At 34.5% G+C, this 21,264-nt stretch overlaps 2 protein-coding genes and 1 long non-coding RNA gene across 4 annotated transcripts; 2 read left to right on the plus strand and 1 right to left on the minus strand.

The window, feature by feature from the left end:
- Positions 1–232: 232 nt before the first annotated feature.
- On the plus strand, positions 233–8,428 carry LOC126771701 (AN1-type zinc finger protein 4-like). The gene is made up of 9 exons (XM_050491725.1): positions 233–716; positions 3,238–3,442; positions 4,648–4,769; positions 5,271–5,402; positions 5,481–5,686; positions 5,771–5,891; positions 6,012–6,147; positions 6,214–6,310; positions 6,398–8,428. The coding sequence occupies exons 1-9, from the start codon at positions 536–538 to the stop codon at positions 6,596–6,598; spliced, it is 1,401 nt and encodes a 466-aa protein (XP_050347682.1). The 5' UTR covers positions 233–535; the 3' UTR covers positions 6,599–8,428.
- LOC126771621 (inositol polyphosphate multikinase) lies at positions 7,486–21,045 on the minus strand. Of its 2 annotated transcripts, none has more exons than XM_050491609.1 (7): positions 20,652–21,045; positions 12,505–12,580; positions 12,029–12,167; positions 11,183–11,428; positions 10,413–10,601; positions 9,934–10,123; positions 7,486–9,770 (listed from the first exon to the last, which is right to left on the minus strand). In XM_050491609.1, exons 2-7 carry the CDS (start codon positions 12,568–12,570, stop codon positions 9,287–9,289), a joined length of 1,314 nt encoding a protein of 437 aa, XP_050347566.1. In that variant the 5' UTR covers positions 12,571–12,580; positions 20,652–21,045; the 3' UTR covers positions 7,486–9,286. The 2 variants fall into 2 exon arrangements, with proteins under 2 accessions (XP_050347566.1, XP_050347567.1); XM_050491610.1 differs by lacking the exon at positions 20,652–21,045 and adding an exon at positions 18,639–18,764.
- On the plus strand, positions 19,432–20,116 carry LOC126771705 (uncharacterized). The gene is made up of 2 exons (XR_007669563.1): positions 19,432–19,663; positions 19,828–20,116. It is a non-coding gene; the product is annotated as an uncharacterized LOC126771705 (long non-coding RNA).
- Positions 21,046–21,264: the final 219 nt, after the last annotated feature.

Here is a 21,264-nt window from a genome sequence, read left to right on the forward strand (position 1 = left end):
TTTATAAATAAATATCATATATTCTTAACCTTAGAATTAATACTGGCAAAAAAGCCGACGAGTGAATTAAATTCAATCAAACTAAACATTTATTTTATCAAGGTTGATTAAATTTTACGATACGTTTTATTCGCGTAAAGAGCTAATGAAGTTTTTAAATGCTAAGCCATTCGTTCATTCTACATATGAACTCCGAGAATTATAAGTTATCTGTTCTTTTTACTTTTTATTTTGCGTTTTTGTATATTCTGTCGTCATTTCATTAAAAAAATATTTCATTCAATCGTTGCATGTAATATTATTTTTGTTGCTAAATAGTGCTAGATTCATATAAATTATATTTGTTTAGCTTTTTCTCGAATTTTTATTATTATTAGTATAGATTCACTTCGAATTTTAAAGCTGTGCAAAAATATTCTTGTGTCGTCATTGAGTGATCATTTGAGTGTATATCCATTTTATCATAATCAGTGCTATAAAAATTCTTCAAATTGCGATGTGGCGCAGGTAGTTAATATTAATAACCGCGTGTGAAATGTCACAACATGGATGCCCGGAGAGACTTTCGAATAGATCGAAGGGCTTTCAGGAAGATGGGACGAGCCAACCCACGATGGAAGTTTTGGTCGAAACCCTCACTGGCACCGCGTTTGAAATGACCGTATCGCCTTCAGACACCATTTTCGCGATTAAGTCCAAGATATTTAGAGTAGAAGGTGGGTTTTAGCAATTTCGTATTACACAATCTTATTTCTCAGTAAGAAAACGACTTGTTTATTATGCGTCATTCCAACAAAGGATAGCTTTGTGCTGCGTAAATTTAAACAAATGCAATAGATTTATATTAAATTAAAAACATTTACTTATCATATTTATATGAATAGTATAATTGTAGTAAACAATTTAAACCATATATATTGATTCAAAATAAGAAATTTTATTTATGTTTAAAAAAAAAGAAAATATTTGTTTATAGAATCTAATTAGAATATCTAATTATTTAAAAATCATTAAATAAGTTTGTACAATGTACATACATTTCTCATTTGTGTCTTTAGTGACATGAATATCATTATTTTGACTATTTTTCTGTATTTAATGATGTAAGAAATACTTTCCATATAAGTAGGTAACAACAGCACAGCTAACAGCTTTTGTTTAAAAACAAAAGCCAATCACTCCTCAGAGGATGATAAATATTAACTATCCAAGTTATCTTGACAAAGTTTAAGTAGATATAAACTTATATACCTATATAAGTTATGTATAATTATTAAAACAGATTTGTATTTAAAATCCCTACTTTAAATGAAACAATTATATTATAGGTTAATATAATTTTATACATCACTTATGTAAAATGTTTTGTGATGTGCCAAATTATGTTGACAAGTATTCCAAATTTTATCTCACAAAATTAGAAATGAAAAGTTAAAAACTATGAATGTATGTATATATAACTGTTCTATTTAATATTGAAAAAAAAAATGTTTTGCAAATTGCAAAGACTGGTCTTAGCCATATTTCATATTTATAATTATGATTGGTTATTTATTTCTTTGCTAATTGTGTCATCAGATGGCTGTATACACAATGTCAATTGCTAAATTAATCAAGTTAGCTGTTCAAATGGGGACATTTCTGTTCTTTATAGTTCTCATTAGACATCAAATTTACTTATAAGAAATAATAATTTTTCTCTCTTTTCTCAGTTATTTATGAACTGGTTTGGGAATTTATTTTTTTGTTTCGGTGTGTATATGTACTTCCCATTTGGTTCCATTGTTTTTAATTTGATGTATAAATACCAGCCTAAGTTGAAAAAATAGCGGATTAAATTTAAAATGAACGCGAGTTTCATTTGATGTCAGATTTTTTTGTTAAATTTTCTTACTATTTACTCAAGTTTTTTTGTATTATTTGCTGTACAAGTGTTGACTGAAAATTTTAGCCTGAGTTTCGAATGGCCAAGACCACATGGCACACTTTATTTTCAGATTTATTACCAACTGTTTTCGATAATAGTATGTTGTTACAATACAAAGTAATTATCAATCAAATAGTGTTGTATTGTAACTGATTTTAGACTTTTTAATTTATAAACTTTTTTTTTAACTTTAGTGTTCATGACTTTACTATGTAAAGGTCACTGTGATTTCATGCCTCATTTTTACAAGATTGAATGAGTGCCAAAACAGCTGTTTCAAGTTGTACAACATGAGGAAACAAAACTATTTATTCTTGATACAAATATTAGTATTTCTGTGTGTAGTAGTTATTATAATAAAAAAAATATATAGGTCTTATTAATATTTTTAGAAAATTACTAACCGACTATAAAGTAACCTTAAATTAAAGTTGTTTTTTTCTCAGTATTACATTATCTTGAGGCAGTATGAGGCAGTATTTTGATTATTATAAGTAATAATCAAAATATTCTCGTTTTTCAATCTAAAGCTATAAAAAGGTAAAAAGACATTGAAGGTTTTATATATAAATGTATTAAATATATATTAAATCCTATTGAAACAATGATATATATATATAATGATGGGAGGGATTCAGTGAGTATTTCCTCATAGCTTTCTTATTATGTGGCGGAAAGTTTTGTATGATTGGATACAGATGTAATACGAAAATGATTCATTCATATAAATATGAATAATCGATTATAGAATAAACTGTTGATATTCATTCTTTATTTCTATTGATTAGCCTACTGATTAAAGAACATAGATGCACATTATATTACTCCTGGTTCAAATCCTGAGTGGGGGCGAAAAACCTATTAAAATTTATAGTTATATAATAAAGTTGCTTGTACTACATCCCTGTGTCTCGGAAAACAAAAAGCTATTATGGAACAAAACCTGTGTTTTCCTCCATACACACTCGTATAATATAATAATATCTCATCTGTCAAATTTGAAAAAAAAATGTGTTATAGTCCAAGATCCACAAATGTGTGCACTTTTGTTATAGGCTGCCGTATCCATAGACGAAATTCAGTCGGGATGAAATTACATCAAATATTGTTAGTCTTCATTCTATGTCTATTTAAGAATGTTCATTTTTATTTATAACTGCATCATCATATAAACTACCTTTGTTTGTATTTATATTAACATAACAAATATTCTGAAAAAACTTAGAAGAAAATTGTGTCCGTCTCTTATTTTGGCGCTTCTTAAATTGAATCCGAATAAGTTTATCAGTAATCCCCTATGCTGGTTTCAGGCATCCCGGTGTCGCAGCAGCACCTGCTGTACAACCTGCGCGAGCTGGACGACGCGCGCTCGCTGCGGGAGCACGCGGTGGGCGACGGCGCGCGCCTGCGCCTCGTGCTGGGCCTGCGTGGCGGGCCCGTCTCTACGCGCCGCTTGCCGCCGGCCGACCCGCTCCGCGACATCGAGCGCTTTCTTTACCCTAACAGATCAGATGAGTACGTTTCAAACTACTTTTTTTATAATTTATTGTTATAATTCATTATTATTTGCATTTTTTTATAAGTAAAGTTTTTTATTTGTTTGCATTACCGACCCTGTAGTTTTTTTTACAATAAATCTCGTGATATAAACGAATATGTTCATTATCCAGGTCTCAGGTTCTCTCAATGCCATTACAATTGGTTCAATTGTTCAGTCATTGTGAGTTAAAAAAACAGTCAGACAGAGTCAGTGACTCCATCACTTCCGCATTTATAATGATACGAAAGCATTAAAAATAACCTTTATAATAATTATATCGTTCATATAAATTACATTATATAAAAATAATATAAAATGATAAATAAAGGGACAAAGTATTTTAATTATTTCCCTTTATAAGTGGAATAAATATAAAATGGAATAAATTCTCTTTATTTCTTATTTAATTGACAAACACAATAGATGTTTTGTTTCTTTGCAGAGTAAGCTATTTGGATGACTAAACATTTAAGTCATACCACTTTTTTTATATTGTAAAAAGAATTCAATTGATCTGTTTGTCTAAAAAAAAATATCTGTCCATTTAAGTAATTTCCTGTTATATAACTGTCGACCTATATTTGATTAGTAACTGGCATTAAATGGTTTGTAATGCACAAGTTTTTCTGGGTTGTGTTGGCTTATTATAAAATAGGCCACCTTGTGGTAATTGGTCACCACTGCCGTTAGACTTTAGGTTGGTATGTTATAATGTTTGGGAGTAGAATATCTGATGATTGGCTAGTACCACTGCTCATATATACTACCGCAAAGCAATTCTTAGTATTGTTGTTCTAGTTGAAGGGTGAGTGAGTCATTTTAATTACGGGCACGAGGTACATAACATTTTTGTTTCCAATGTTTGTTTCATTGGTGATGCAAGGGATGGTCAATATTTCTTACAGTGCATATTTCTATGGGCGGTGGTAACCACTTACCATCAGTTGGCCCATTAACCAACCTTTCTTAAATAAAAAAAGTTGTAGAGCATATTTTTATATAAATATTTAAATACAGTGATATCTTTTTGTTTAATATAATGCCGTAAAAGGAACTTACACCGTCTGATCTGTTTTTGCGGCTGAACCAATTATGATGGAATACGGTATAGAGATAGCTCGAAACCGTAAGAGATCATAAAGGCTATACGTATAATATATGAGACGTTCTGTGTCGCCAGAGAGGAGGGCTCGCGCGGCTGCAAGGCGACCGTGCTCGTGTTCCGCGAGGGCGAGCGCGTCAACCTCGTGCGCGTGCGCGAGAACCGCGACGGCACCTACTCGCCGCTCGAGCGCGCCGACTGTGAGTGTGTGTGGGACCGAGTGTGCTTATCGTTAGGAAACCTGCCACATGTATCCACCAACCCGCAAGGGAGCAGTGTGCTGGAGTAAGCATACCTTGTCCTCAAAAAGGGGAGGAAGCCTTAACCCACGTAGAAGATTTTAAGACGTTTGAAATTAAGAAGGTGTAGCTCTGTCTTTATATAATGTGTATTACAAGGTTCCTGTCATAGTGGGCTTCTACATTTCAGAATGTATGTCCTTCCATAATTATTTCTCCCTGTCTAGTAGACATTTTTAGACATAAGACAAAATAATAGTCACGTGGATAAATTAACAATTTTCATTTTTACTTACAGTAAAATACCTATTAAAAATATATAATATTCATAACAATCATAATATTTTGAAAATCTGGAAATGAGCTTACGAAGAGTAATTTCTGGGCCCCTGACAGTGTATGAAAAATTTCTTAATGATGGATTCAGTAGTTAACTAATTGAAAAACTCTATCTCGTCACAGATTCGTCGTCCCCGAGCCGGCCCAGCGCGAGCGGCGCGGGAGAGGGGGGCGCGCTGCGGGACAACGCCGTGACGCTCGGGAAGATGCTGGAGCTGCGCCGGCGTATGGAGACGCTGTCCGTGCGGCGCCGCGGTCAGTGCCGCCCCGCCCCGCCCGACGCCCCGCCCGCCGCCGAGCCGCGCCCGACTGAACCTTGCCCCTGTCCCGCAGGCGAGGCGCACGACATCCAGAAGACGCGCAGCGAGGAGACGCTGTCGGCGCCGTCGCTGCTGGAGGACGCGCACTTCGCGCCGCTCTACGACGGCCGCTACACGCGCTACGACTACGACTGCTCCTTCGCCGACCGCTACACGCTGCTGCCGCCGATCGCCACGCGCGCCGACTCCGACCAGTCCATTCAGGACTCCGTCGTCGAGGTGCGGCGCTGCAGTCCTTCCACGTTTGTTACACCTATCTCCCGGACACTCGCCCCTCGTATAACGTTAAGTCCGCGTCCCCAGGCGTCGCTGTCGGAGGCGCTGGCGGGCTCCATACTGGTGAAGGCGCGCGAGGACGAGCCCGCCATCCTGGAGGAGTGCGATGACCCGGAGCCGCTCGCCGCGGACCTGCCCGCTGACTACGGTGAGCATTACACTACATAAGGATATAATAAAAATGGAAACAAATTCCTGAGTATTCGCTGCTCGACTACTTCGATCATTTTTATAGTACTCGATGAAAGCTTACTCGTTCGTCCCGCAGGCGCGTCGGGCGGCGCGTGGCGCGCGCGCGGGTTCGGCTCGAGCTGCGCGCTGGCGGGCGCGCCCACGCCCGCCGCGCCGCGACACGCGCGCTTCTCCTCCTCCACCTCCGACCTCGAGCAGCTCAAGCGGAACAGGTACGCGCGCGCCGCCCCGACCACCTCCGCGTCTGCCGCACTCGCTCACCCGCGCCGCTCCCGCAGGATGCTGCCGGCGCTGAGCCGCCACCGCAACCGCGAGCACCTGCACCTCAGCGACGACGGGCTCGACCTGCGCCCCGCGCGCCGCGCGCCGCCGCCCGCCGCGCCCGCGCCGCCCGCGCCCCCCGCCGCCGCCGCCGCCGCCGCCGCCGCCGCCCCCCCCGCGCCCGCCGCGTCCCCGCGCAAGGCGGCGCGCGCGCGCTGCGGGCTGTGCCGCAAGCGGCTGAGCGTGTCGACGGAGCACCGCTGCCGCTGCGGGGCGCCGTTCTGCGCGCCGCACCGCTACGCGGAGGTGCACGGCTGCGCGTACGACTACAAGGCGGACGCGCCGCGCCACCTGCGCCGCGACAACCCGCTCGTCAGCGCGCCCAAGCTGCCCAAGATATAGCGCGCCCGCCGGCCCCGCGACGACTAAATTCTGCGTAGGCGAGCCGGGCGAGACCCCGCTCGGTTGTATTTTCGTTGTAAATCATCTTCATGTAATTTTTGGGAGGTGGCGAGTTAACGTACCTAGACTTTTGTACACTTTAAACGTCCTTCACGAACATTCGAGTGTGTCTGAACTGATTTTGAGTCGCCTTCGGACGGACACTCGCTCGATTTTATTTTTAAAATTTGTAGCGAGTCCGTGGGAGTTGAACGAATTGTGATATAATTGACCTAAATTATTAAGATTTAAAAAAATGTTAAAAATCATCTGCCATGTGTGTTTTTCGTAATGAAATATAATTGAGAAAAAATAAAAAAAAAGGAAATTATACAAATAGAAAATGAATGTTACAAATCCTCCATGTCGCCCTTAGTTGATGGAGGTGCTTCGTTTGTGCTAGAACACTGATTTCTATTTTGTTGTATATTAAATGTAATGTTAGATTAATTGCTTGTAACGATTATAATTTTTGCGTGTAGCGGAACATATGTGCCCAGAGATGTCCCGCATACGGCCCGCAATGTATACTGGTCACGGTCCACGGGTGCCGAATGGGCCAAATTTATTATCTGTGGTATACTTTTGTGGTTATTTTTGTTTTATTATTATTTAGAAATTTCATGATTTGTATTAATTTAGAATCTTTACTTATTCGTATTTAGGAAATTTATTTTTGTAATGTGTATTATAGTATCGTTTTCACTAACCATTATAAATGACGAAATCAAATCTATAAATTGTCATGCTTAAAGGTTGCTGTTATTAAAAATATATTTTATATATAAAAAATATATTTTGAGTCGAACACCTAGTTAAAAAATGTTTTGTTTTTTTTTTTCCAACACAATATGCTTTTCCTAATAAGGCAACAAGAAAAGTTCCTATTGCATAACTAAATTGTCCGACGACGAAACACATGTTTGATGATATTACGAAAGAATTTACTGTTGTTTAAATATTGAATTTTCACGATTTAGTGTAACAAGACTGTTGACAAATGTACAATTTATTAACTTATATTTTATATATAGGGCATTCGACTATTCCTAAAGTCAAATTGACTAATTTAAAATCGCACATAAATACATATGTTACTTTATGTACACGTTTAAGCCTTCATAGGGTTGCCATTTTCGGTTTAAATTAATTCTTTTGTTTTTAAATTAAAAAAAATATATATGTGCTGCTCAGTAGACATGACAGAAGTTGCAAATCCGAACTTAAAATTTGATTCATATCATCCTATATATTTAAAAAAAAATACCATTAAAAATTAAATTTAAAATAACTTCGGTGTAACAAGAGTGTAACAATACTCAAGTTTAGCTCAAACTTAACGTTTCTATCGCTTATGGATAGATAAGAGATCAAAGATTCGTATAAAGTGAAAATTGTTATTAACGTGTAGGGTTGACTTGATTATACTTACCGTTTAATTGGATTGTTATTACCGAGTTATTTATCTTTTGAAACTAAAAAACTAGTAAAGTGGTAACCCTAAATGCTGTATGAATTATTCGAGTATATTTTTTAAATAAATTCGATATAAAGCCGTACCGTTTTGCCGTTTATGGGATTGTTTATCTCCAACGATAAGATTTCGTAGATTGATTTGTAGGAATCGTCTAATACCTTGTATTGAATGACCCTTATTGCATACGCATAGAGTTCATTTCAGACCGTTCGGCGCCACGGTTTCATTCTAGACGATATTTTATGTTAATACATTTAGTTTGATAATATTTTTGGCTGATTTCGAAAATAAATATTTTAAATGCGAAAGCGAAATATCACTTCTTTTATTAAAACAAATTACATTATTAAGTACTGATTTTTATAAATACACAATTGTTTTATTTAAACGTCATATACCTTAATACACAGTTTCTCAAGCCCCAAACATTGTCATGTTTAAGTTGCGACCGCCACGTCTATAAAATAAGAACTATATATGAAACATCTAGAATAAGTAACAGCCAGTTAATGTCCCACTGCTGGACAAAGGCCTCTATTTTGAGGAGGCCTTTAGCTTATTCCACCATGCCACTCTAATTCAGGTTGGTGGAATAAGATCAAATACAGTATCAATTTAAAACAATATTATATAATATAATTAATGTTATTATTATTAACAAGACATACGTTGGTTAATAGTTAATACCTTTTATATTTACCTAAAAATGGTGAGTCGCAAATTAAAGAGTGCCCAACCCCTAATAAGGCTGAGGAACATTAAAATTTTTACATTAACAAAGAAATAAATCTTAATATATAGTAACAGTTATAAAATATAATCTAAAAGACATTTCTCTGTCATTTCGATAATTCAAGAATAAAATTGGCACAAATTTTCATTTTTAGGAATATCAGATTTTCAAACAATACTGTACAACATTTGGCACAAAATAAGACATTTTAAGTAAAACATTATTTTAAGATATCTTGGAGCAAAGGTTACTTGTTACCTTATGTCATGAAAATTGTCAGAAAATTCTTTAACTAAATTACTAATTAATTATTCAAGGCTTTGGATCACAGGAGACCAGTTCTTCTTCTTAGAGCATATTTAACATTTAATATTTTAATGTCAAAAATTAAATATGGCGTATTGTTGTTCCAAAAAATCCGTGACTTTGAAGAAATTTATCAGAATACCTGATCGTCCGTTTCTCTCAATAACGATTCGAAGATTTCAACTAAACTGTTTATTCCATCTCTGAAATTAGTGTCCACTTCCGCTTCTTCTTCATCATTGAAGAATGCATGAACAAAGTCTATTATCTTGACCGTCCCCCACGGATTTGGAGTCGGAGAGTCGCTCGACAGCTGATCCAATAACGCCCTGTAGTTCATTTTGATCTTGGATAATTTGTCTTCGTAATTATGCTCGAAAGAGTGGCTGTTGTTAAGCTTCTCCAGGGCTTCGGTCCAGGGAGACTTGATCGGGGGAGGAGAGGAGAAGGATTCACGAGTGAGACTCATAGGAGAAATGGGGACGGAATTAACTTTCCTGTAAACGGGACCCTTGGAGGAGATTTGGCCGCTAAAATTAGAACCAGATACGGGACTGTGCAGGGAATGGATAGATTTCCTTCGCGGTATCGACGGTTCGCGACATTGCATGCGTGATCTGAAACACATAAACTGCTTAAAGAAACAGGGTATAGTATCACCAGGGCAACCTTTAAGAAATCAAGTCAACTATAATTTGAATGCTAAAATTCAATGCTTTCCAAATTTCCTAAAAATGCCCGAAAAGTGTCACGTGATCGTGCACACGTAAGTGGTCGTACACCGTCGGCGCGTCGTCGCAGCACGCGCGCAGGCGGGCGGCGTCGTACACGAGCAGCAGCGACGCGGCGAACAGCGCCAGCGGCCGCGCGCGCGCCGCCCAGCGCTGCAGCGCCCACAGCGCCGACAGCTGCTGCAGGAGCAGCGCGCGGCACACGCTGCCGCCGAGGCCGTTCAGGAAGTTCTTGATGGCTGCACCGGGAGGGGGCGGAAAACGTTAAAAGCTAGGAAACATACGAAACAATTCGTTTCGGAATATTAACATTTGGGTGACATTTGTGACCGACGTTTTCGTCGTATTCATATTTTTTAAGGAAATTCCTCGGTCCTTCGATTACAGACATATAGAACTTGCATTTACACTTGAGCAGTATAATATCTCGTCAGTTGGCTGTACTCGAAGACAATGTAAATTAAATAAAAAACATTTTAAGCAATATTTTACATAAGTAATTTTTTAAGTATCAGTAACAAATCTCACCTGTCCTAACCATGGGTCCATGTAACTTCTTCCCGTATTCCTTGTTATACTTCTGCAGCTTGCCCGTGGCCAGCTTGTACACTTGGTAGCCGGGGATACAGAAACCGTATTCCTCTTTACACTGTTTGTACTTGCTTTGTTCTTTCTTTATCTTCTCTTCTGTTGCGAGCGGGTCCCATGTTCTTCTACCTATAATACGATTCATCAAATTTTCTTATATTATGACATAAGTAGTACCTAAGAAAATTTTACGCTTTCGCCATAAGTATCAACCAATCCGGCGAACTAACAACTATTACATGTTACTTCTCATTTTTCTGGATACAAGTATGTATGTAAAGTTTTTCGTAGAATATAAAGTTCATGAATATGAATTATGCATATAATAAAGCCCAGTGTCACTATTACAATAACGGTTTCATAACGCTAAAGTTGTGGAATTCGCTGAAGACACCCGGGCACCTACAACCTAAGCGCTTTCAATCCTGGAGCGAATAGACATTTACCAGGTTTCCTTGCTTATTCTTCAGGTCAAACATCCTTTCATATCTCTTTTCAAATAGTTTTTTTTAATAATTCACTAGAGACGAGTTAGCCAAGAGATGACAGACGTACATCTTAACCGAAGATTACCAGTCTTATATTGTATTCATGATTCATCTCGTGCTTATCGGCAAACAAAAACATCGTAAAGAAACCTGCATGTGTTGGATAAAATGTGTAACCAACCCGCTACAATTTATTCTAACTACTGACTTGGAAACAATTACCAATTTTCACATCCATAATACAAGGTTCCAACATCCTCTCTGTCAAATCCTCAAGCATGATGTAGTCCTGTTCGTATCCATTGTAAGTGAACTTCTTGCAGCCGTAATACTTTGGAATGTACTTTCTAAGTTCCACCAGATCTGGATCATTGGAAGACCATACGCGGGAGTAGAATTCTACTTCTCGCTTCTGGCATTCCTTTATGATTGGTTTGAGGACTCTCCCGTTGCTACATTGAAGTAATCCTGTGTGATATATTGTTCTAGTTTAGAAAATGTGGCTATCCGTTTTGAATTAAATCGATTTTTTTTAATACTTAGCAGGCAGATTGCCCCTGTAATGCACACTGGGTAAATCTGCATAATTATAGACTCAAGTTAATTAACAATTTCAACGTCTGTCGGGTTTTACTAATATATATTATACTAGCAGTACGAAAATTGTTTTTGAACAATATAACAAAGTTCAGACATTTTGTCATATTTACTATATTCATTTATTTAATAAAATGAAATTTATATACCAAAATCTTCCTCGTTTATCGCTCGTCCTGTTATTGAAAGTCGTACCAAAATGCGTTGCGTGGTTAAAAATAAGTAAGCGGAGATACAGATAGAGACAGACAGCATTTTATACTATTTACAAATTAGTTTACCGTTACAACTGACCCTAGTAGCTCATATATGAGTCGCACAACGCTGTGAAAGTCGCAAGTTGGATCCTTATACTTAGCATTTATGTTCTCCTATATTTCTACAAGTATTACGCTTAAATGATGGCTCTAATAAAAATATTAATAATACGTCGAAAACAGACATTGCTAGAATTGCTTAAAAAACCGTTACCCATATACCGCGTGTCGTTGTTGTCGTTCTTGTGCCCGGCGACTTGCAGCTCGAAGGCTTGCACCTGCAGCGGGCCGGAAGGCATGGCGAGGGGCTTAGCCATCATCTCGTCCTCTCTCGGGCGGAGACTGTAATGCACCTGAGAAATATTTCATTTTAAATCCGTGCAACTCAATTCTCATGTATCTAGTATCTATGGTCACAGCCAAAGTTGTCTATATATTTTAAGAAACGTCATAATACGCGAACCGCGTCTGGCGACAGAGTTTGATTAGGTCCTAATATTACGCTCTCAGCACCGAAGAGGCATCTTTGTTAGGAAAAAATGATCCCACATTGAAAACCTTAATAGTAAACCTATATTCGATTCGCAGTGCTCCGATTAATGAAATACAAAATTATAAATTATATCAGATTTTTTAATGTTTCGAGACTTATTGTATTCAGCAATTTAAAAATTAATAATCATTTTATACCTGATAAATAGATCTCTGCCTTCGCACCGGTCTTCGAGTCTTCGGTCTTTCGCCCACATCACTCATTTATTTCTTTCTGTAATAAACACGAAAAAATAACGTTATTTTTTTAATCTGTCAAACACAATAACACTCGTTGTTTAATGTAAGTGAATACATATAGTACTAAAATTTTCCAAAGAATAAATTCATAACGAGAAATATTATATTATATCAATCCAGGTAGGTAAATGTTAAAAATATTAAGTGATAAGTAGGTAGTGTTAAGTTTTATTTGTGACAATAAATAAGTAAGTTTACTTACAACTCAATACTTTAAATTATAATTTATATGTCATTAACGATTAGTACAAAGTTTATATTGATTTTAGAATATTTTAGGCATCTTAAGAAAATAATAAGAACCCTGACCACGAAAAAATTAAAAAAAAATACAAATTAGTTGTAGGTATTTAAAAAAAATTACGTTTATCATTTATTTAATTTAAGAGTATTTTACAATACGTTGGTTTACATAGGTTTACGTAGGTGTACGTAAGTTACAATAGGTATGTTTTGTATTGCATATCTTTTACTCATTACCAACTCATCATTCAATGATTCAAAATTGTTAAAAACTATATGAATAGGAAAACAATAATTCGTTAAAAAAAATAAAAGGATTCAAAGTAATAATATGTATTTACCTTAAAATAAACGTTGAATTTACTATTTTTTAGACACTTTTGATTGTTTTTTCTTTTGTGACTGATAAAAGAGTGATATATATATTTTATCTAATCTGCTATAAATCAACGTTGTCGGAAATTTATCGGTTTTATAATTCGCTCATCGATAAAAAATATTTTAAAGAAACATTCTAAAACGTATCTAACGTGTCATATTGAATTTTTTTATCAACATCATCGTCACATGTTTAGAATAAGCCATTTCTTGAAGTTAGCTTATTTATATTTCTTAAATAGGATTTATTAAATAATGGTAATTGATATTTTTTGTCTGTATTACATGTTATTAAAAAAAATCTCGTATCATTACTCTTTTGTACATTCTAGTCATTCTAGCATTGAGGAAATCCACTTCGAATATTTGTAAATTATTAGTTACAAGAAAAGCGAGTGAGATTCAGTGGCGTAGCTAGGTAAACAAGGGTCCCGATGCATAATCAGGCTCGGGCCCTCGTCCTCTCTTTCCACGTAGCTTAAACTTATATTACATTTACAGTAATAAGTACAATGATGTAACTATAAAGTTTATTGGTTAATTGTTGAATTGATCTCACGACAGTCAAGCACGTGAGCTTATCGCTGATCCAATGTGATCCAATAACTAAAATAACGATAACAGCACATGCTTATCGAGGACGCTTGGCGCATGTGCTAAAAATCTTAAATCAGGAGTTCTGTAATTGTTGATGTTCATTTAAAACATTAAAAAAAGAAAAAAATCTTTTTTTTTCTTTTATGCTCCTCTCTTTTCAAGGCTGAAAGGGAAGGTGAAATGCACCAGGGCCCCCTGAGCTCCGGGGCCCTGGTGTATTTCACCACCTGGCCCTACGATAGCTACGCCATTGGTGAGATTGCGAGTTACTTATATAATAATATTACATAATAAAACATTCTCCGAAACGCGCTGCGCCTTCTGGTATACGTTTAAAGTATTGGTTTCATCGTCAGTTGGGCATTCCAAAAGTCTAGTAGTTAAATTCTACAAATTAAATTTATTTTGTATTATTAAAGTGTATAAACGAGTTAATGTTTGAAAGAAAAACTCTTATCGACTTAATAATAAAGAGGGTACTTAACACAACTTTAGTATTCATCGTAAAACAATTCAATTTTTTTAATACCTAATAACGTTTCCTGTACGTTTATGTTATCTATAGGCGGACATGCAAATGAGCCATCTGATGTTACGTGGTCACCATCGCCTATAGACATTGGCTATGTAAGTAATATTAACCATTTTTTACACCGCCAATGCGCCACCAACATTGGGAACGATATTATGTCTCTTATGCCTGTAGTTACACATGTTCACTCACCCTTCAAACCAGAACAGGTATTGTTGTTTAGCGGTAGAATATCTGATTCGTGTAAATATTGGTGGCTGTAAGCTATATTTAGGGTATTTTTTTAATTACAGGATTTATTGAATAATAGGAATATTGAATAATATTCAATATTTTCTTTATAAACAAAAGACTGTTCAATTAAATATATTTTTATTTATCTATCTATATTAACAAATTCACATTTTTATAAACTGTATGTTTTTTTTTTAGCTGAAGCTAAGATATTCTTATTTTATATACAAGAGAAATTAGTTATTATATTTATAAATTCCTTCCCCGCTCTTCCTTCCATTTTTTCCTTCACTGACCAATTTTTCTAAAACAGCTACTCGTCTAAACACGGGGTTGCCAGTTTTTTCTAACATTACAGCTAAAATAAATTTCTTGTTGTCTAAACCAGTGAAGTCGGCTAACTCTAATGGACCCATAGGGTAACCTGCACCTAACTTCATGGCGGTATCAATATCACTGGCTGAGGCGTCACCTGAAATGTTTAAAATTATGTTTTATTTCTTAAATACTTGTTTTGAACAACTTTGAAGACAATTGTTTAAGCATTTTTTTTAGTATACATTATTATTTTTTATTAATTTATGTATATAATAAATCCACATACTTACAAGTTACAAAACGAATTTATATTAGATGTGTTCCTAAATACTACTGAATGTACTCCATGTTTATGTAAATTAAAATATCTGTTTATGTACAATGTAAATGGACGGAGTTGGATGAAATTTGAAACAAAGAAATAGTCTTTAATTTTTACATTGAATTGACATTATATTGATCGAGATTTTGGATAGAAAAATGGAGTTTTGAATATCGCGAAGTTATCGGAATTTTGCAGGTGTTATATGTATAAATAAAGATATATTCTTAAATAACTGTTTGTAGTTTATAATATAGCAAATATATTAACAATCGCTATGTAAATAATAAATATGTAAAACGAAGGTGTTTTCCTTTTTCTGCGATTGTGTAAAAGGGCGCGCGAGTTGTATTGGATAAATGTCTGTCAAAACATTTTTACAACAACACACTTATTAGTTCTAGAAAACAATTTTGCTCTCATCAGGAAAAATTTACAATGCGATAAAATAATTTAAATATATTTTAAATGACAAAATGTCACGATAACACAAACGAAGGAACTGAAATAATTTAAAACGCAAGGTCAGATAACGGCGGATAAAAACATGCGAATTTATTTTATTCATTTTAAGGTGCGATAGTAAACGAAATTAAATTGGGTAAAGTATTTACGTAACGTGAGCATATTTTTTTTTATTTAAAATTAACCTATCCATTTTTAATTTTGGGCTTACAAATGCGCCACCTGATGGTAAGTGGTCACCCAAAGACATTGACGCTGTAAACAATATGTCTATCCCTTATATCGCCAATGCGCCACCAACCTTGGGAGCTATTTGGTTGGTCAAGTACATTGGCGGGACGTCTTTACCCAGTCATGGGGTGGAGTAGTACGCGGTAGAAAAAAGGAGGAGCAGCTAGCGAGAAATATTTATGAACACTCTAGTTGACATAACGAGTGACTAAAAATTTATAAAAAATATGAAAACACATCAAAACATAAAAATATTTAATCCAAACATATTTTTAGAAAACCAACACAAAATATAATTATGAAAAAAAGATAATAAATCACAATCATTTCGTATATTTATAGAATCCCTCCCAAGTTTTGATTCCAAGTTTTCCCTCGGCGACCATCTTTTCTAACAAGTCTATAGGTTTGAATACCGGGTTTTTGGTCTTCTCGTATAGAACTTGTAGGACAAATTTATTTGTATCCAAGCCTGTGTAATCTGCCAACTCAAGCGGACCCATGGGCAGCGATGCACCTAGCTTCATTCCTATATCAATATCTTCTTTTGATGCGTCACCTGGAAATACATAGATAAAATAAAATATTTAAGACACTATTTTTCTTATATAATAATTATTAATAAAATTACACTTTGGATATATAATACGTAAAAGCAATTGATAAATAATGCATAATAATAAATTAACCCATAATATATTAAATATACTTACATTACATAATAATTATATAAAATCATGCATTCAAATATTTTTTTTCAAATCACTCGAACAAAGCCCCAAATCCAAATAAACTACTTAAAAATACATAAATATATAAATAATTATTATAACATTATAATGGTTTTATATAATAGTATAACCATATGTTTGTATATAATATACACTAAAGCCCCCGCTAGCGTTATGTACTAAAATGTCAGATAATTTAAAAACATCTTTTGTGATTAAAAGAAGGCTTAACTTTTTAAAGTTACAACAGACGAAGCAATCACCCTTTAAGGATTAGTAACTATTCCTTATTATACTTACGGCCGTAATTATAAACATGTTTGTGCGATTGTTTAGTTAAACACTGATTTCTCTCTTTCTATCATCGTTGATTTTACATTTACAAGACGAGACATCATTCTTTTACTAAACAATATTTATAAGTAAGGCCGTGTGTATCTTAGTTGTTCTACTTCCAAGCATCACCACATACCTGTTTGCGGTTATAACTGATAATTTTTAAATGTTCAAGCTCGGCTGGGTATTGGTGGACGATGATACCAACCGAGCCAAACCAGTAAGCCCTTCTTCCATATAATTGAAATAAGCATGTGCAAATCAATACATGTGTCAGAAAGAATATTACGTATAACTTACACTGCCAGTTGCGAATAATTATATCATTTTTAGATTTGTTATTTTGAAAAAAAGTATACCGTAATGTTTATCAAGTAACCAGTAACAGCCTGTGAATGTCCCACAGCTGGGCTAAGACCTCCTCTCTCTTTTTGAGGAGAGGTAAGGTTTTTGAGGAGGAGCTTATTCCACCGCTGCTCCAATGCTTGGTTGGTGGAATACACATGTGGCAGAATTTCAGTGAAATTAGATTATTTTGAAATATAAGTATACCGTATTGTTTATCGAGTGTAATTAAATAAACCTAATATTTAATATTAATTGTGTCCGGCAATGCGGATTAAATAATTAAACAAAGGGCAATATAGATACTGTGTTATCAATACGTTTACGGCGACCCTTATACGATCATCGCATCGCTGGACTCGATAATTTATATTCGTATAATATTTTGCTGTATCGAGATTCGCTAATCACTTTAGTAAACGAAATGAGCTTGACAACATGACATTGACAGTATGTGTTACAAAAACGTTACACTACAATTCCACCTTGACATTTAACTCTGGACAAGCCCAAAAAATACTTAAGATAAATGTGCTTATGTAGTATAGTATATGTACATAGGTAGTATGTTTACACATATATATCGACGAGCCTAAATACATTGATATTTGATATGACAATAAGATATTATACACCACCAAGCATATACCCGTTAATAGCAATCTTTAAGCATTAAAAACACCATAGACAGCCAACCGAAATTAATTATAATTGAACATGCACAGAATAACGGTGATAGTTATGTAAATAAGCAAACATTCCGAGATAAAAGTTAGGTTCCATATTGTTTAACCAAAAAATGAATGACAAAGAAACGAGAAATCATTCAATTATTTAATTAAAAAACATTTGATTCTGCAAACATATTGTTTTATAAAAAATCATTTGACAAACACTCGATTCGCAATCTGCGAATGTGCTTTTTTTTGCATTTATAAAATGGTTTTCATCCAAAACATAACCTAAAAAATTATATATTTATTGTTTATCAAATGATATTGTATAAAATGAAAATGTTATAAATTATTATTCGTTCGATAAATAAATATCATATTTTCGTATAATTTACGACCATAATTTTTGATTGGTCATAACTTTGAAATCTTAGAACTATTCTAGTATTCTTACTACAACTCCGGGCAGTTGTGATTTATACAATTACTATTTTTTTTTAAATCTTAAGTCTTTATACGAATCTTCAGTAAATAAATGATATCACTTATTATAGATAAAGGAGACGCAATTGTTATTTTAATACATCTATCAACTAAATGACCATATTCAGATTTTAATATAGTACCTCTCTCAAACATCCTCAACGCCTCAGCACTGTATGGCCCAAGCAATCTATTGACCACAAATCCAGGGGTGTCTTTGCAAGTAATACAAGTCTTTCCGACAGATTTGCCCCATGCCATCATAGTTTGATATGTCTCTTCAGATATATGGTCACCCTTAATGACTTCCAAGAGACGCATCACTGGTACAGGATTGAAGAAATGAAGACCTCCAAATCTGAACATAACAAATACATCATATTTTTAAATTTTTCTTTAGTCATGACTTTTACTTAAATTAAAATAAATTTGTCTTGTATTTCTCTGTGATTCTATAACCTGGGTAATCATTTTAGTAATGTTTTTCACTTTACTTCTCTGTGATAATTAATCTAACTCTGCATGGTTTGGTTTCAATATACAATGATTTTTTTTTATTATAAAAATTCAGATGTTTTTCTGTTTAAGGCACAATAGCTATTAAAGTGGATCAGAGTAGAGGATGAAGTATCAAGCCTTCCTTACAAGAAGGAAAGTCATCATTATTTGAATTTGTATGTATTGTTATGTATTGTTTATGTGTTTTGATGTAATATTTTATATAATATACATAAATATAGTAAAAAGTAGTCACAAAGATAACTTTTCTAACAAGTCTTATTGAATGTTTTAAGAACATGCTCTTAAATATAAGTATGTGTTCAAAATCACTTTACCTGTCCTTCCTCTTGATACCAGCTCCAATCTCATTAATTGAAATTGATGAAGTGTTACTCGCTAGAATTGTATGTTCAGGACATAGCTGAAAAGAAAATGTATGTATTATTGTATTGCAAATGTATTAACTTTTCTAAAATGCCTTTAGCCAAGATGGATTTGATGCTGACTATTTAAGTGCTTAAGTCTTCATTATTCTTGAGCTTTTTGTGAAGTAAAACACTATGAAAATTAAAGTGTCGGATGAAATTCTGTAGTGTAAAGAGGTAGTGTGGTTAAATAAGTACCAAACTAATATATCTGCTCGGCAGTATCACATTTACTTTTACAGGTTGGTGTTACTATAACTTTCATATTTTAACATAAGTACAATAATTGTCAGCAAAGTTTATAAATGTTATATGTTATTTATATTTAAGCAACTGGATTGTTCTTATTGAAATTTAGAAGTAAACTTAATTATGACATAAAAATAAGAGGATAATTTCTTGTTAGTTACAGATTGCAGAAGGCTCATAAGAGTTAAAATCAAGTCAGGAGGATGTCATTTTTTGAGACATACCTGATCAAGTTTGTTGAATAACTCCTGCTTAACATCAAGCCTCTCGACAATTGCTTCGACAATCAGATCGACATTTGCACCATCTTCCAGTTTAGTTGAAACTGTGATCCTATCACTTGCTTCTTTAACAAAAGCTTCAATTTTTACTGGGTCATCTTTGTATGTTCTTCTAGCAACACGGTTAAGGTTGTTCTGAATAGATTTCTGAGCTTTCTCCAGTAATTCTGGCTTTATATCTATTATGGTTACATTTTGGCCAGCTTGTGCTGCAACCTATTGACAGAACAGATATTAAAAAAGCACATAGAACTATTTCAATACACATAAATGAACAAAATCTAATATTGGCTTCATTTTAATATTTATGTTTTAGAAATATAATTTTATATTCATTAAAAAAATAGATAAATTAATTATGATGAACTGTGTACTAATGTTACTTAATAACGAGTTAAAGTAAAAACATACAAAAGTATAGTAGTTTTTTAAATACTTAACTTACCTGTGCAATGCCAGATCCCATAAGACCCCCTCCAACAACCGTGACCGTTTTAATAGCATTTAAGGAAACGGAATTAGAAAAATTTCTAGTAATTCCTATTAATTTGTTCATTTTGTAGTAAAATATTATGAAATGGCGACGCGATAACTCGCTATTTAACCGGTATAATGTGCTATTTCAAAGTCCATTCACTCCATGTGAAGTACGATAAAAAAAATATTTATACGCATATGTTGAATAATAATATCTACTTACCTGCCATATATTGTAGTGATACGGCAACGTAAACAACACATTTTATCAACCATGAGATAACTAATTATTACTATATATGATAACAAAATATTTTAATTCGTATTTGCCAAGTTTAAATTCACTTTTACATAGGCAATATAAGTTTTTGTTTCATTGTTATGAATTATATTTAGATAGTATATTAAATATACATAGTTTTAATGTCCGTAAATAATAAACTTTGAATTTTAAAATGTTCGAATTGAGATTAAGGGTTATAGAAATTGAAAAGTTATGAACTTATAAAAACAACATTAAAATTTGAAGTAGTACTAAAAATCAACACCATAATAATAGTTTTCGACTGTCGTTGTCAAAATGTCAACATAAACATATAAACCGACTTGGGCCAAATGTAATCAGAATAATGATTACAATGTGCAATCATCAATCACGATTAGAGTATAACGAGAGTAATCAAAAAAATAAAGTGAGTGAGTGAGTCAAGTAAATTCCCTAGAATCTCACTCTTCAGAATCAAAATAAATCAGAAATTCATAATTTCTAACATATATAGCTATATTAAATTATTATTTTAATTATATTTCAAACGCAACGTTATGGAAAAGGTTTA

The sequence above is a fragment of the Nymphalis io genome, chromosome 11, assembly GCF_905147045.1.
Source record: "Nymphalis io chromosome 11, ilAglIoxx1.1, whole genome shotgun sequence".
Lineage (NCBI taxonomy): Eukaryota > Metazoa > Arthropoda > Insecta > Lepidoptera > Nymphalidae > Nymphalis > Nymphalis io.